This window comes from Mastacembelus armatus, chromosome 7 (assembly GCF_900324485.2).
Source record: "Mastacembelus armatus chromosome 7, fMasArm1.2, whole genome shotgun sequence".
NCBI lineage: Eukaryota > Metazoa > Chordata > Actinopteri > Synbranchiformes > Mastacembelidae > Mastacembelus > Mastacembelus armatus.
In genome coordinates this window covers 15,136,792-15,154,238 of record NC_046639.1, presented here as the reverse complement: position 1 = coordinate 15,154,238, position 17,447 = coordinate 15,136,792, and the positions used below count along the sequence as shown (strand labels likewise).

At 39.0% G+C, this 17,447-nt stretch overlaps 1 protein-coding gene across 1 annotated transcript in view; it reads left to right on the top strand.

Annotated features, from left to right (window-relative positions):
• Positions 1-16,434, top strand: part of myt1a (myelin transcription factor 1a) — a 49,012-nt gene extending 32,578 nt beyond the window's left edge. The window contains exons 19-23 of the mRNA XM_026332630.1: positions 9,099-9,320; positions 10,988-11,079; positions 11,317-11,420; positions 11,799-11,942; positions 16,291-16,434. Of these exons, the coding sequence (XP_026188415.1) occupies positions 9,099-9,320; positions 10,988-11,079; positions 11,317-11,420; positions 11,799-11,942; positions 16,291-16,434 (706 nt within the window). The remainder of the gene's footprint in view (positions 1-9,098; positions 9,321-10,987; positions 11,080-11,316; positions 11,421-11,798; positions 11,943-16,290) is intronic.
• Positions 16,435-17,447: the final 1,013 nt, after the last annotated feature.

Below are 17,447 nucleotides of genomic sequence, written 5' to 3'. Positions count from 1 at the left end.
TTTGAGTGATTGACTGAGTATTGAGTGAGTGAGTGTGAGGACTGAGTGAGTAAGTTTGTGAGGTAGTGAGTGAGTTAATAAGTGAGTGAGTGAGGACTGTGTGATTAAGTGAGTGAATGAGTAAATCAGTGAGCAAGCGAGTGATGCAACCTTCATGGGCTTCCAAAACACTCATAATTCAGAGGCAAGGAAAATAAGCAAAATCACAATTACTGTATAAACATTACTCATAAAGGATCTGAATGAAAGGATAATACCTTTGCTTGTTTAGTATCTCTTTTGTCTTAATAATGTTTGAATAACAAAGAAAAAATAGTTGTCACCCTACTGATAATTTTAGGGCCATTTGATGCACCCCTAGAAAAAAGTATTATTGGTTTATAACTTTCTGTTTGACTAAAGGAACCACATATCCCAGCCACATAATACAAGATTGGACAAATACAGAAATTAAGCATTACATGTATTGCAACTAAGATCCTTACAGAGTTTCATCATACTTGAAACAGCTACAAGCACTCTGCCAGCAGTCTGACACAATTCTACTTCCTGCCTCATAAGTGAAATGATTACCAAAAACAAAACCTAAATATTTAAAAGTATAAAAAAATATAAAAAACTCAGTGTATGTCAAAAGGGCTGAACTCTTATAAAACACTAACCAACTCTTAGACATTCTTCTTAAATGCAGAATTTGAGTTTTAATATTATTTATCTTCAATCACCATTTATTACACAAACAGTATACAACATTTATTATTTTCTGAAGATACTGTTTGGCTTCTCCAGGAGAATCACATCATCGACATGAAATAGAGCCTTACCCCTAAAACTGAGCCTTACCCCTAAAACTGAATCTCAACTAGGGAAGGAGGGAAGTTGGTGCCTCTGTGTGTGGCTTACCATCTGTCACTGCCAACTTTGATTATGTTTGTGTTGTTTCTGACACTTGTCAGTCAAAATGTCAACTCCTTGTTGACACATTTGGTGTACAAATTTTCCTGGATCTGAGGCTTTCTGCCAATGATTTAGTGTGGATTACTCAGGATGGACATAAAACTTTGCCCCCATTACTAGTGGGGATCCCACCACCCCTTTGCCATGCTCACGTACCACCTCTCCAGAAGAAACACCATTGTCGCCAGGGTAAGCACAGTGGAAGGCTGGTAAGGCTGAAGGCCTGTTTGTCATTTTTCTATGTGGCCTCTCTGTCTACATACGGAGTGGTTCATTGCCTCTTTCCTTCTTGGCGCTCGCTGGAGCCTGTTATGGCTGGTTGGTACCTGTCTTCAGCACTGATGAACTGTTCCAGCCCCACCAACCCTGCTCTCTTCACATGCAGCAGTGTGAAGTGACTCTGCAGAACCTGCGGCCTTTCTGCCGGGCTCTTCGACTGCCAATTCCCTGGCTCCTGTCAGGATTGGCTTGGTGAACGCGAAAAAAACTTTTATCCTTTAGGATTACTTTATATCCAGTGGATTAAATTTTTTCTGTGTGATGGAGACATGAGTAAATGTCAGTGAGTCTGGCACTTTTACTGAACTATTGCCTCCCAAATAATGTTACTTTAATTCGCTGTGCACTTCAGGCCAAGAAGGAGGAATAGCCACTGTTTACAAGATTGTGTATAAATATAAACAACTCTCACTACCCACCTCGTGCTCCAGCTTTGAACTGTGTTTATTCAAGCTGGGCTGCTCATCCTGTGCTGTGTGCAGTGATCTATCAACCACCTAAATAACAACAGGGATTTTATAACAACTTTGCTGAATTCCTGGCTGAGGTCATGCCTACAGTGGGTACAGAAAGTATTCAGACCCCTTTAAATTTTTCACTCTTTGTGTCATTGCAGCCCTTTGCCAAAATCAAAAAAGTTCATTTTATTTCTCATTAATGTACACTCAGCACCCCATCTTGACAGAAAAAAAACAGAAATGTAGAAATTTTTGCAAATTTAATAAAAAAGAAAAACTGAAATATCACATGGTCATAAGTATTCAGACCCTGTGCTCAGTATTGAGTAGAAGCACCCTTTTGAGCTAGTACAGCCATGAGTCTTCTTGGGAATGATGCAACAAGTTTTTCACACCTGGATTTGGGGATCCTCTGCCATTCTTCCTTGCAGATCCTCTCCAGTTCTGTCAGGTTGGATGGTGAACGTTGGTGGACAGCCATTTTCAGGTCTCTCCAGAGATGCTCAATTGGGTCTAGGTCAGGGCTCTGGCTGGGCCAGTCAAGAACGGTCACAGAGTTGTTCTGAAGCCACTACTTTGTTATTTTAGCTGTGTGCTTAGGGTCATTGTCCTGTTGAAAGGTGAACCTTCGGCCCAGTCTGAGGTCCTGAGCAATCTGGAAGAGGTTTTCTTCCAGGATATCTCTGTACTTGGCCACATTCATCTTTCCTTCAATTGCAACCAGTCGTCCTGTCCCTGCAGCTGAAAAACACCCCCACAACATGATGCTCCCACCACCATGTTTCACTGTAGGGATTGTATTGGGCAGGTGATGAGCAGTGCCTGGTTTTCTCCACACATACCGCTTAGAATTAAGGCCAAAAAGTTCAATCTTGGTCTCATCAGACCAGAGAATCTTATTTCTCATAGTCTGGGAGTCCTTCATGTGTTTTTTGGCAAACTCTATGCGGGCTTTCACGTGTCTTGCACTGAGGAGAGGCTTCCGTCGGGCCACTCTGCCATAAAGCCCTGACTGGTGGAGGGCTGCAGTGATAATTGACTTTGTGGAACTTTCTCCCATCTCCCTACTGCATCTCTGGAGCTCAGCCACAGTGATCTTTGGGTTCTTCTTTACCTCTCTCATGAAGGCTCTTCTCCCACGATTGCTCAGTTTGGCTGGACGGCCAGGTCTAGGAAGAGTTCTGGTCATCCCAAACTTTTTCCATTTGAGGATTATGGAGGCCACTGTGCTCTTAGGAACCTTGAGTGCTGCAGAAATTCTTTTGTAACCTTGGCCAGATCTGTGCCTTGCCACAATTCTGTCTCTGAGCTCCTGGGGCGGGTCCTTCGACCTCATGATTCTCATTTGCTCTGACATGCACTGTGAGCTGTAAGGTCTTATATAGACAGGTGTGTGCCTTTCCTAATCAAGTCCAATCAGTTTAATTAAACACAGCTGGACTCCAATTAAGGAACAAAACCATCTCAAGGAGGATCAGAAGAAATGGACAGCATGTGAGTTAAATATGAGTGTCACTGCAAAGGGTCTGAATACTTATAACCATGTGATATTTCAGTTTTTCTTTTTTAACAAATTTGCAAAAATTTCTACATTTCTGGTTTTTTCTGTCAAGATGGGGTGCTGAGTGTACATAAATGAGAAATAAAATGAACTTTTTTGATTTTGGCAAATGGCTGCAATGACACAAAGAGTGAAAAATTTAAAGGGGTCTGAATATTTTCCGTAACCACTGTATATATGACCCGTCCTCATTGTTGGTGATTTTATTATTCACATGTGCTGTCTGGACAAACCTAGAGCTAAGGGCTTTAAACCTTATTAACTCCTTGTACAGTCTGTGTCTGGGCCCACCCACACAAGAGCATAGACACACAATTGATCTTGTTTTATCATATGGTCTGCCTGTTTTTAATTTGGAGGATTGTAACGCTATATTCTCACACCATATGGGTGTGGCTTTTGATATTACCTCCTACCTGTTGCTAGTGTGTTGTACTATGTGTTTTTGTACGGCTTGTTTGTGGGTTAGCTCTAGTCTAAAGCCTGATACATACTCCTCGAGAACAGAGAAATTTGTTCGTTTTCTCAAGGTGGCAAAGACAAGAACAAAGTTAATTCTTGCCAGAACTCCTGGGAAGTCCCTCCCACTGCAGCACATGTCACATAGCTGCAATCTTCCACTCAAACTTCTGAAACTCTCACCCTATGAACAATTATAACTCATTTAAGATCCTCACTCTTAACCTATCACACCCAAACTGGAAACCACAAAAATCAGTTCTACTTGTTATTGTGTACCATCCAACTGTCCCTTGCACTGAGTTTTTAAGTTAATTTCCTTCCTGTCTGATTTAGTGCTTAGTTCAGATAAAGTCATTATAGTGTGAGGTTTTAATTCAGATAGACATTGAAAATAATAACCTCTGCACTGCATTTAGTTCACTTTTAGAATCAATTGGTTTCTTTCAAAATGTAAATAAATCACACCCTTGATCTAGTTCTAACATATGGCATTGAAATTGAACATTTAATAATAATTCCCCCAAATCTTCTTTTGTCTGACCATTCTTTAATAACTTTTGAATTTAATATGATAGATCATGTCATGGTTATGTCATTTTCAAGCAGCAGTCTTAAAAAATGACCCGTTAGGTTAAGAAAATGATTCCATCTTAATTTATTTCTATGCCATGTGCCCACAGTGGAGGGCAGCTGTCTCAATCCTACTCACTACCAAATTGCTTATCTTGTTGACAGTGCTGTAGCCTCTTTGCGTGAAACACTTGATACTGTGGGCCCTCTGAAAAAGAAGGTAGTGAATCAGAGGAAACTAGCTCCATGCTACAGTTCACACATCCATACCTTAAAGCAGGCATCACATAGCCTGGAAAGGAAGTGGTGTTCCACAAATTTATTAGGCTGGAAAAATAGCCCTGCAGCTCCTTCATAGCACCTGAAAACTGGGGACTGAATAGGCTGTCGCTGCTAGCAGGTCCTTTCTCACCAACTCTGGGAGTAAAGAGGGATGCAGCTAGACATTTCTGTGGGACACATGGACGCAGAATTGCCTGGTTCCGGACCCAAAATATCATTTGAGTACCAGGTTGGACTCTCCCGGGATGGAAGCAGCTCCAGCAAAGAGCAAATGGGTGGTGCTGGTGGGAGCACGAGAGGGAGGAGATGGCTCCTTGGTTTGCCAGCACTACTCAGAGGCGTGGAAGAAACATGCACTGTTGTTTAGGGAGAGCCAGAAGCACTGAGAGACAGAAGCACCGTTAATTCCAGGCGTGGGGCCCAACTGATGTGCTCAGCCCTCATGCACCGCATGCAGTGCTGATGCAGGTCATCCCCAAAGATAATGCTGGACCCGTACTTGCTGCAGAATCTGGCATCATTACCACTGCACAAAGACATCTTCAAGGAACAAATATCTATATTTTATCACTTTTAGTGCTATAGCTGAACAAAAGGAGGGGAGCATCCCATCTGAATCACTGCTTATATGTAGGTAACATGGACGTGATTAGGTCACTTGGTTGGAACAGAACCCCCCCCCCTCTCAATTCAGCTGATCACTTGACAGTCAGCTGGTGAATTGTCAAGGGCATCACCAAGGCAGGTACCAAAGCAGGTGTGAAGTAACATGTCGCTTTTTACCCTGAGTAGGATGTTTAGTGAGTCCTTAAGTGGGATTGCTTGTATAAAATAAACCCCAAACGTGACGGTGCGTTCGTCAACCCCGGAGGATTAAATAGGATGATGTAATATTAGAGTTATACTCAAAGATGGTATCTTGTTTCAGTTTGCTTGAGTGGTTTATGGATACACCACTATAATGTTTGAACTGAGAAAGCCAACGCTTATTAATCTTATTTCCTCATAGGTAATTAAGCTTTATAAATTTGTACACTCTCTGGGTTTAGGTTAAACGAGCATGATTTCTCTCACTCATACTAACTCACTGCATAATTCACTGGGTGGCCTTTTGTTGTGGTTTGAGAGAGTTTTAAAAGTCAAACGTCAGTGGATGACACCACCATCAAAAGGAGACGCTTAGTACTGTGCCTTTGAGTTTAGCTATTCAGCAATGTCCTATGCTCTTATTCTGTCCTGGTCTTGAAAGACTTAAACCACCAAAGCCAGCAACTTTCCACAAGCAGCAAGTAGGATAGAAGCAGCCTCAGAACTTTCACTTTACAGTAGGAATTGGCATCTGCCCCTTTAACAGTTTCTTTCAACAATATCAACAGCAGTTAATTCACAATAATTTCGTCATTTCACCAACCGCTCCAGTGGTTTGTTATTTGACCAGATAGCTAGTCTAGCAAAATTAACTAGTGAAATTTTGGATCCCTCTAATCTATGCGGAGTACATGCAGACTGGGGTTTTTTCAAAGAAGAGGCAGTTACAGGCAGCTGTCCACCTCAATGACAAGACCTCTAATTTAATTTTTTAATAAACAACAGAGCACAGCAGCTCTCACGTGCATTCGCACAACACAATGATTCAGCACTGCTGCTGCGTTTCACAGCCTTAAAGTTTATTTTAAAGCATTTAGTTTCCTGCCTATGATAACAAATGCATACTAACATAACTTTAGGTTTTAGATTCAGTTTATCATATGTTAAAAAATATAAACAAACACACAGACTAAGCTCAACGCTATGCTCACATCAATTCAGACAGCAGCAGACAGCAGTTAGGTAACAATGGGCCTGCAATTGGTAAATGTGGGTTTCCAATTTTCTCTGCCATGAGCTGTCTGTTACTTAACGTTTTTCGCACAATAATATTATTTGATCTGGACCTCAGACAGCTGCACCAATAAAAGAAATATGTTGCAAAAATAATGTTTTAGAGCAGCAATGGTGGCTTGCGTGGGTTTTCTCTGGGTAGTTCAGTTTCCTCCCACTGACCAAATTACATGCATGTTAGGTTGATTGGTGACTCTAAATTGCCCATAGGAGTGAATGTGAGTGTATAGGGCTGTTTGTCTCTACCTGGCCCTTTATACACAGGTATAAAGAATGAATGAAAAATAAAATTTTGCTTCATGAATTATTAATATCATAAGAACTTTTAATAATTCCGGACCACCAGATCCCTTGATTGTGAATGAGTTATTAAATGATTATTAATATCAGTCTTTAATCTGAATGGCAGTTCTCTGAGACAGCGATGTTTATTATGTCAAAGAAACATTAATGATACCAGCCACATATTGTTTGGAGATCCATCCATCCATTATCTATACCGGCTTATTCCTAACCAGGGTCACGGGGATCTGCTGGAGCCTGCTCTCTTTGGGTGAAAGGCAGAGGTACACCCTGTACAGGTCACCAGTCCATCACAAGGCTGATTTGGAGATTTATTCAGCTATTCCTATTTACAAAGGTGGAAAACAGGGAAAGTTGAACAGAGAAACTTGATGGTTTAATGAATTAAAACATCTTAGTATAAACAATAAGTGAATTTTCAGTGGTGGAAAAAGGGAGTTTGAAATCAATTTTGGATTCTGGTCTAAACAGCAGTTTGGAGAAGGAAAAATACCTAACTTGTATCTAGGAAGAACAACTGAGACAATCAGCACAGCCACGATTACACGATCTGACTGCTGGGATCGAGTTCACTGAAGTTTGGGCTCTCCTGCGGGAAATCGGGAGTCTTGACCGCTGGTTCTGAGTGGGGCCTGCTCCCACTGGTGTTTGGTCAGATTTGTCTTTGTTGCTGCTGGTGTGACTTTTTGCTAATGTCACAGGAAACTTATGTTTAACAAAGCTCATGGCATGGAATCAAAGTATCAATTAAAAAAACTAAAACTTTCCTGTGCTGTGAGTGCCAGCTTTAAAGGAGGAGGGGGCTCAGCTTCTGAGGACTTTATCTTAATTTTCCCTTCTATGCATAAAAAACATAAACTGGCTCATTCATGTGAACGGCGTGTCTGTGTATAGAGAGTGCCCGAGAAATGGCTGTTGTGTACCTGACTGTTGTCAATGAGAGTCTGTGTGCTCTCAATCCTTCTTAATCGTTGCTGGTTATTGGTTCACAGTCACGTGACTATAATGGTGCAATTTTACTGGTCTGAGCACTGTGTGATGCAAAATGGTTCCGTCTATGCTCTTGGAGTGGTGGTAAAATTAAACTGATTTTTAAGACTAATTCATCTTAGGAATGTCTTTAGGGTACCTGAGGGTGTTTTTGTAACACACATAGCAAGTAAAGAAATAGAAATACATGTTTAGCTGGTGAAGGTGATCACAGGATTGCTGTAAAGGTGTTTATGGTTGGTTGTGACCAGCAGGGTGTCTGTCCTTCACAATGGGTCTTTTGGTCAGGACAGACATGTTGACTTTACAGAGTATGTATGTGACATGGCTCCTTTATTTATGTCTTGAATTGTAAAAAATATACCTTAAGGAGATTGTTTAGTCTTTCCTTGGGTTTGCTATACTTGCAGCACTTAAGTCTAGATCATACAATGGAGTGTCTTGTTGTGGCAAATTCTCAGGCAAGCACCACAATCTCCTGCTGAACTCCCCACAAACTCTATTCTTCCAATTGTTGACGTCAACACTCTTATTGTGTCACTCAAAGGTTATAAATAAACCTGAGTGGATCCACACTGCCAGCCTCTTGCTGTGTTCTGCTTTGTATTAGCTCCTGCTCCACTCCTGCAATTTTCTTTGGTTCATCTTAGCCTGGTAATATTGTTGTCCAAATTTGAGCAGGTGTTTCTGAAATATTAGTGTCACAGCTGACTGTCATGGTTTCGCATACACTTCTAATGCCTATCTACATTCTTTTGGTGTAAAATGTCAGCTGCAATCCATGTGCCACAAATATGCCAGGACCCCCTAAGGCTGTTTTTTTATGAAATGTAATTTATTATATGCACAGCTGTCAAGGGTGACTGCAGGACCAGGTGGCTTAGATTGACAGCTTCATCATGCAGTTTGCAGGCTACACACATATCTACTGCTAAATAACACTGCTGAGATAGATACTTGTAAAAATTTTGGTATCATTTCATTTATATGTCTTGAGGTTACACATTATTCAGTTCCCTTTATTGTTGTTTACAGTTACTGATAAAGGTTAAGGAATATTTTTTATTTTCTGCTAATACCATACAGAGACTAAAACCAGTAAAAATCAGAAAGCCAAACTGTTTCACCAGGTTATGTGATTCTTTCACAATAAATAGTGCTGTACATAATACATGAAACTAACATATGCACATTTCTTCTTCTTCTTCTTTCGGCTTACTCCTATTTGGGGTCGCCACAGCAGATTAGTTGATCTATTGATTTTTTTTTTATGTTTTGCTAGCCTTTTGACAGCTCTATCTGTGCTCTCCATTAGTGACAGTTAAACTTTTTAAATGTTTTCTGTCTGCCTTCAGGTGTCCAGTTCCTGGCTGTGACAGTCAGGGCCACATCAGTGGGAAGTATGCCACCCACCGCAGTGCCTATGGTTGTCCACTTGCAGCTCGCCGGCAGAAGGAAGGCCTTCTTAACGGTACTCCCTTCTCTTGGAAGACCTTAAAGACCGAGGGCCCAACCTGCCCAACACCAGGCTGTGATGGCTCTGGTCATGCTAACGGCAGTTTCCTGACACATCGGAGGTATCAGGAATATCTGAGAATTTCAGCACACACAGAGCAGTGTTAGCACAAACACAGCTTACAGTTTCATCCAAAAGTACAGTCATTTCAGTCCCCTGAAATGCTGTTTCATGTAACAAAATGGGCAAAATTAGCTGCAAAGGTAAACACATTTCCCGAAGATATACTCCACTTCACATATTTACCGCAACTTTGTTAATTAAGGTGTGGGTAGACTGAAGACCACTGAGTTACGCTAAAAACCCTTTTTTTGACATTGCGTACTACCAGTATGCAAAAAATACTACTGGTACTACTTGTCTTACTACTAGTACAAAAAATTTTGTATAACAAAACTGACTTTGTATCCCTGACAGATTATTGAGAACAGAAGTATATATACAAACACTGATAAATAGATAAAGAAAAAAATTGGACAATATACATAAATACATAAAGAACTATTAGCAGACATAAAATAGTAAAACATCAGAAACAAGCATATGTATACATACCTATAAATAAGAGTAATATTGGGGAGGTAAAATGAGTGGCATATACTTATAAATAGAGTAAATTGCTGAGTTCAGCTAAATGATGGCTGAAGAGTAAAAAGAGTCTCTTCCCATGTAAGGTCTTCTGTGATGTTAGTTCCAAGAAACTTAAAACTGAAAACTATTACTACATACATGCATACTACATATTACTCTTATTTATAGGTATGTATATATATGCTTGTTTATGATGTTTTTCTTAATATTTAAAAGAGAGCTCTCGAACAGGGCTCCAGCATAAAATTTGATGGATAATCATACAAATGCACTTGAGTCCATAATGTTAGAAATGGTGGGGGTCTTAAGTTAGTAATCATTTTCTAGTCTTGAGGCACTGCACTAAATGAAACAATGTGCCAATAAGAGTTTAAAGATCTGCTCAACAAAAAATTCCAAAAACTCTAATGCATTGGGCAGACAATTACAGCACAGATGGACAACAGAGTTTATAGTACAGAATAAGACTACAGGGCAATGAGTTATTTCTAATAATTTTAGGCAAGTATTCTGTTTCAGCTGCTTTAACAGCATTCTGGTAATCTGCCAAACAGTTCCTCAGAAACATGTAATTTGCCTGTCTGCAGTGTCTCCTTAATGTACAGAGAGTATCATTTAGCCAGAGTGCAACAGTAGTCCTCGACTTGCATTAAAATCATGTCACTGAAGGCAGCAGAGTATTCGACACAAGTCTGGGCAGTGATAATGCTGCAACATCACATAATCGGGGGAAACAAAATCTCAAATATATGTGATTGGAAATACAAGTGTCACCAATTTCTCTAATAGAGAAATCAAGCGCATGAACAAGTCAAATGTATGCGCATTTTGGTGAGTCAGGCCTTACACTAACTGAAGATTGAAGGAGTCCAAAATATTTGTAAATTCATTAGCCAACTGATTATTAGTACAGCAAACATGATATTAAAATAGATCACAGCCCAGTTTATGAATCCTCAGCAACATTAACCACTGGTCAGAGCCATTGATGACAGAACTTCATTGATCATTGTAGGATATTGTTGGCCTTCCTTAACACACAACAAGGCAGCAAATAAATAAAACAGGCAGTAAAAAAAACATTTAAGCCTCAGTAGAATTTAAGATGTCTTGATTCTGATCAGCTGCTTCTCTCAGTCTATCAGGTTGTCCCAGAGCCTCAGCCAACAAGAAGAGAGTCAAGTTCCCTGGAGATGAGTATATTACTGCAAAGTTCAGAGCCAGTGATGGTAAGAGCCAGTATTTTCCCATCTGTCTAATAGTATGCCACACGTCTGCCAAACGGTTACTGTGACTATTTGCTACTAACACATAGAGGCATCAAGTTTTAAAAAAGTCTATTTTGATCAGTTTTGTTAGGGACAACAAAACACATAACCTGCACATACTCTGTAATAGATCTTTGTGAGAGTAGATACAGTTGGCATTTGTCTTGATGTTCTTTTGCTAAATGTGCATTTCTGCAGTTCTGGACAATGATGAGGAGATCAAGCAGCTCAACAAGGAGATCAGTGAACTGAATGAGTCCAACACAGAGATGGAGACAGACATGATAAACCTGCACACTCAGGTGAGCTCAGCTCAACCACTATAATGAAACACATTTCAAAACACAACTATGTGCCATTGCCATATGATGTGTGGGTAGGCCGGTGTTTTGTTTTTGAAATTGATAAGAAGCAATAATTGACTCTAGGACTGGATATAGTGCACTGGGTCTTACTGCCTGCAATGGACTGGTGACCTGTCCAGGGTATACCCCTGCCTTTCGCCCGAAGAGAGCTGGGATAGACTCCAGCAGATCCCCATGACCCTAAATTGGAATAAGCGGGTATAGATAATTGATGGATGGATGGTCTTACTCCCAGTGGCACTAAAACAAAAAGAAATCTACTCTAGTTGTTTGTTTTGTAGTTTCAGGGCTATTCTGTGTATGTCTCTGCTTCAGATCTCTTCAATGGAGAAGAATCTGAAGAGCATGGAGGAGGAGAATAAACAGATTGAGGAAAGGAATAAGGCTTTGTATGTGGAGTTATCTGGCCTCAGTCAGGCCCTTATACGCAGCCTGGCTAACATCCGCCTGCCCACCATGGTGAGTATACACTATTTATTTATTTATTTTTTGTACACTCAAAGATAAACTAATTCAATCTTGGCGATTAAAGGTCAAATGTCCAGGTCTCTGACCTTCCATTTGTCCCATTGTTGTGAAAGTGATATCTCAGGAACACCTGGAGGTAATGCTTTAAATTTGTCTCAGTTATCCATTTGGACTCAATCATGAACTGATTAGATTTTGGTGGTCAATCAATCAGACCTCCTTCGTAGAAAGTTGCATTCTGTCTTTTCTGAGATCCAAGCATCTGAAACATAAATATGTGCTAAACTGTGTTAGGATTTTGTACTGTACAGAAATGCTTTCATGATCACATCATTAAAGCCACCGTTTTGCTTTTTTTTTTTACATCCTTCTTATTGGTTTTCAGTTTTCTTTACAGTTTTTCAGGTGCACCAAGTGTCAATTAGTGGTCTAGTGTACGACAGAACTGCATACTTACACATGCTCACATGTGTCTGTGTGCTTATACACATGCCCAATACAAACAATACTGGATGTCACTCATAAAAATATTCAAGACACTCAGGTGAAATCTAGCAACAGGCTAAACACCAACATTTGCAGAATATCAGCATCTATACCAATGCGGAGGACACAGAAGGTAGACAACAAAAGTGTTTAGACAGCCAATAAAGAGAAAGGCATAGGGCAGAAGTAAAAATTCTAGTGCCTGGTCATAGTGACAACAGTGAGAGATGTGAGATGTGATTTATGAATATGGAGTAGAACAGTTTGGAGTTTGTGAGAGTAGAAATAAAGCAGGAATAAAGTATAGCAACAGGGTACTGATAGGCTTGTTTGAGAACAAAGGAATATTATATTAATGTGCTGCAAAATGAACAGAAATCAAGAATGGCAGGTTTAAGAAAAGCAGAAAGTCTTGGGATGATTACATGAAAAATGGAACGAGTTAGAATAGGTTTTAACAAGGATCTGTACAAGTTAACTAGGGCTTTATTCCAAAACTGGCACCTTAAAAGTGCCTTAGAAAATGTACTTATATAACATATAGAAAAGAAGGAAGGACGATAGGTCTACTAATTGCATCGCACTGGAGCAGCACACTCCAGATGTGTTGCAGTTTCTATCGAGGCTTATTTGAGCAGTATAAAACATCTTGTTCCTAAGGATGCATGACAGTGCACCTCCTTGGGAGATATCTTAGGGAGGCTTCTAGGCTAGTTTTCATACATTGTTTCAAAGGGTGTGAAAATTTATGTAAATGTGATATTTCAGTTTTTTCTTTATAATAAATTTACAGACATTTTTAAAATTCTGTCTTCACTTTGTCATTAGTACTGAGTGTAGGATAATGAGAAAAAATGGATTTAAACAATTGTAGTATCATTGCAAAATTGAAGAAAGTGAAGGGGGTCTGATTACTTACAAATTCCCTACCCTTTCGATATGTTTGGGATGAAAACATCCACTAAAATAAACTGCTGTGAAAATATATCAGATAAATACTTTTTTCAACTTTTTTGCTTAAATCTGTTAATCAACTTCAGTTCTGATCTAAACGATTAAATGTTTAAAAAAAAATATCCAGGAACCAATTTTCACCAATTTGGGGAAAAAAACACACAAAATGACTTATTTTCAATATAAAAAGTGATTGTGGACTGGATATTTTTTTTATCTTTTATCACAGTCTTGGATATGTCAAAGATTAGTAACAACACTGATTTTGATGATGTTTTTTGCTCCATTGACTGCCATTGTAACGACATTTTTTGACTGCACAGCCATGACACTATATAATCATGCATTCTTGATGGTTGGTGGTTTCCCCAGTTGGGAAGAGGTAAAATTTGTGATTTTTACTGTTGACAACCAAGTGGCCCCATTAACCCTTTACACAGGCATGTGCATAGAAAGTTTACTTTCTGGCTTTTATATGGAGTTTTATATGGACTATATGAGCATATTATAGTGTGTCTGTGTTTATGTGTATGTGTATGTGTATGTGTATGTGTGTGTGTGTGTGTGTTACCTACTGTAACCTACTGAACCTACCGGTAGGTTCAGTACTGCTGGACCTAGCGAACCTACTGGTAGGTTCAGTAGGTCGTTTTTATCCCATACATCTTCATTGTCATCATTACATATATTACGTAAGTTATGTTTAAGCACGACAACTACTTGTTATATTTAGCCATTAAAATCTCATGGTTAGGTTTAGGAAATAAAACGTCTTGGTTATGGTTAGGCAATAAAACGAACAAAAACGTACAGCATTAACATTAACGCCTGTTCAATAGTAAGACAGTCAATTCAGCTGGTGTGAAGCTCTGAAGTTAGTTGAGTTATAATTATGTTTAGGTCAAGAGTTTATTAAATTAATGAGCTTAAAGATTGCTGCTACTGCTCCAACAGCCTGTGCTTCAAGGAACATGACATGGCCCGTAATTGTTAAATATTAGGTTGTCAACTTTAGGTTGTCTAATAAACTTACCATATATCTAGAGATGAGAGTTGCACCATCCAAAGTGGGATGGATGCAGTTCCTTGCTATTAGAACAGGTTTTGCCCAGAAGATTGTCCAGTTGTCTATGGACATATTGTTTGCTGCATACTACTGAAAGAGCCAGTGGTGGAACAGCAAGATGTGACTAAACATGTCGCTGGTCAGATTGGGGAAGGGTCCAAAGAAAACAACAAACATTTACATTGTTCGTTAGCCAGCAGCTTCAAATAGAATCGGATGTCTATCACTCTGGCCCTAAGAATGCAATTGACTACATTGCTGGAGTCTCAAACTTCATGTTTATGACTATGGAGCTGCAATTTACCAGAGCTGGTTTCTCAGAGGATGAGTTACTAAATGGGGAAAATCGATTAGAAATGTTAACAGGCAGGTGATGAGCCGTGGGCTTCTGCTTACTCGTATGCTTAATGGGGCTTAGCTAGTTTGCTTTTGTATAGTGCTTCACTTCCAATTCAGTGATCTTCACCTCCAAAGTTACCAGAACCTTATATTTATTACAGGTATCATTATCATTAAAGAAGGCAGAGGAATAACTAAACATCTGGCACACCGTGCAGGAGAGAGAAAATGAGAGGGAGAGGCCATGCTAGCGGCTAGCAGAGTTAACTGCTGGGCTAATGATGTCAAAATTAACTAAAATTAACAGGATGTTAGGTTGTTATACAGAGAATCTAGTTTTTATGTGAACTAGATCAGAGCTAATCTGTAAGAAAGATGTACAGAACCGTACAGCAGAATGCATTAGCAACAGGAAGTGAAACACCTTATCACAGGAAGCAAAAACAGGAAGCCAAATTCCTGCATTTCCATATAGTCCTACAAATATAAATAAACACATTCAGACAGTATCAGGACTTGGAAAAACATTGGCCTTGGCATTAGTGGCATGTATGGCCTACCGCAATAAGTTGGACACCACCTAAGTTGATCCCTGCTGATCAGAGCTGTTAATCTTATTTGATTTGATGCTCACTGTTCAGTTATACAGAGAGAAAGTATTCCAAAATTCCACATGATGCGGGCAAAATAATGTTACAGTCAACCAACCCAATGCCATGTAAAATAGCTTCTTTGCTCTTTATTCTGCTCCTATGCCTGCTGCCACTGGCCTATTAAAAGATGTGATTGGGCCCAGTGCTTCAATTGCAAATATCCAATATCCAATTTCAAGAATGAATCATATCATACAAAGAGAAATAAAATGACTACACATGAAATTCAGAAGAGACACAAAATTAAAAAAATATACAAAACAATATGGAGATGCAAAACACAAAAACAAAAAATCACTAAAGAGACAATAGAATGTCTGAAAAGGACACAAAATGACCATAAAACGCAGAAAGTAACCACAAAAAGTATTTTTACCACTTACTGATGACAGAGATATAAAATGACCACAACAAGGCAAAACAACCCAGACACAGAGGCCAGGTATTGTTACAATTACTTGAAACATACTGAGGCCCTTTTGGGGCATTTCTGTGTGGACACCTATGTTGTGATCAGTACAAAAGCCTTAATATGTAGTGAATAAGCAAACAATGGAAATCGCTACAACAATAACATTAAATGCATACAGATAAGGACAATTTGCCAGACCTTCAAAAATATGTTTCAAAATAATAACTCAATAATAATTAAAAAAAAAAAAAGATGCCATGTCTTCAGACACTGATTCTCATCTTAGAAAATTATGTTTCATTTATTGGTTGGTTCATGGAATTTGTAATACAAGATTTAATACAGACTCTTATTCTCAGACTTAAGATGTTTGACTTGTCTCAAACGTTTCAGACAATTTATAATATTCTGTTGATCTTGTGTGTTCAGCAGGAGCCACTGTCAGAGCAAAACTTCGACAACTATGTGGAAACCCTGACCCACATGTTTACCAATAAAGACTGCTACCAGAACCCTGAGAACCGGGCTCTGCTTGAGTCCATCAACCAGGCAGTGAAGGGCATCGAGGTGTGAGATAAGTGAGAGAGAAGACAAGGCGGGTGATCACAGTGACGCACCACTCTTTCTTTCCAAACCCCTTAGATAATGTGTATGTATATTTTAATTCTTCTCATTTGAAACTGTCATCTGTTCTTTGCATTTGTTTCCTGTTTGCATGTTGCTTTATGATAGTGTGAACGGATTAGAGTATGGATGTGAAGTGTGTGGTAGCACACTGAAATCAAAAGGTTATTGTAAGCGAGGGCATCTCAAGGTAAACACGGACTTGCATAGAGTGTGTTAAACAAAGTCAGGAGGGCAGTATACAGCAAAAGCTGAGCAAATTCTTAGTGAACATATCTCATCTCCACTTAATAATGTTGATAGTATTCTATGTGATCATAGTGATGTTGCACCTCCAGGAATAGTTTGTAGATTCATTCTTACAATTGCTGTATAACTGTTTAAGTCCTTTGCAAATGTTGGTTTGATAACTTATTTATTCATGTGTGCTGTATTTTTTATGTTGGCATATTTATTATTCATTAAATATTTATTATGTCTTCTTTTTATTTAAAAATGCTACCTGCAAGATTTTAAATCGTAACCAAGAGAAGGGACTGATTTCCTCTGCATTGTTGAACAAAGAGGAAATATTTTAAGATATCAACTATGAATATGAGTTTTATATAGCTTATTATTTAAAATACCGGGATCTTTTTAAGTGCAAATATTTTGTAACTGAAAGTTTTTAAATAATTTTCTAAAGATTTTTTTGGTGCTTATGTTTATATGATTTCCCTTATTTCCACAAACTATTTTGAGTACATTGTAATACACTAGGAATATTGAGCTGCACATATTTGGTATTTATTTGGTGATGAAGAACAAGGTCATGTTGAATATTTATTTTGTATTGTCTATGTTAATGATAGTTGTGTATGGATTAGTCTTTAAGTTGCTCTTGAAATAAAGGTTAAATCACAGTGAATGTGGTGGTGTTTTCCTGTTAAACCTTTATTTTCAGACATATAATAGGACTGTTA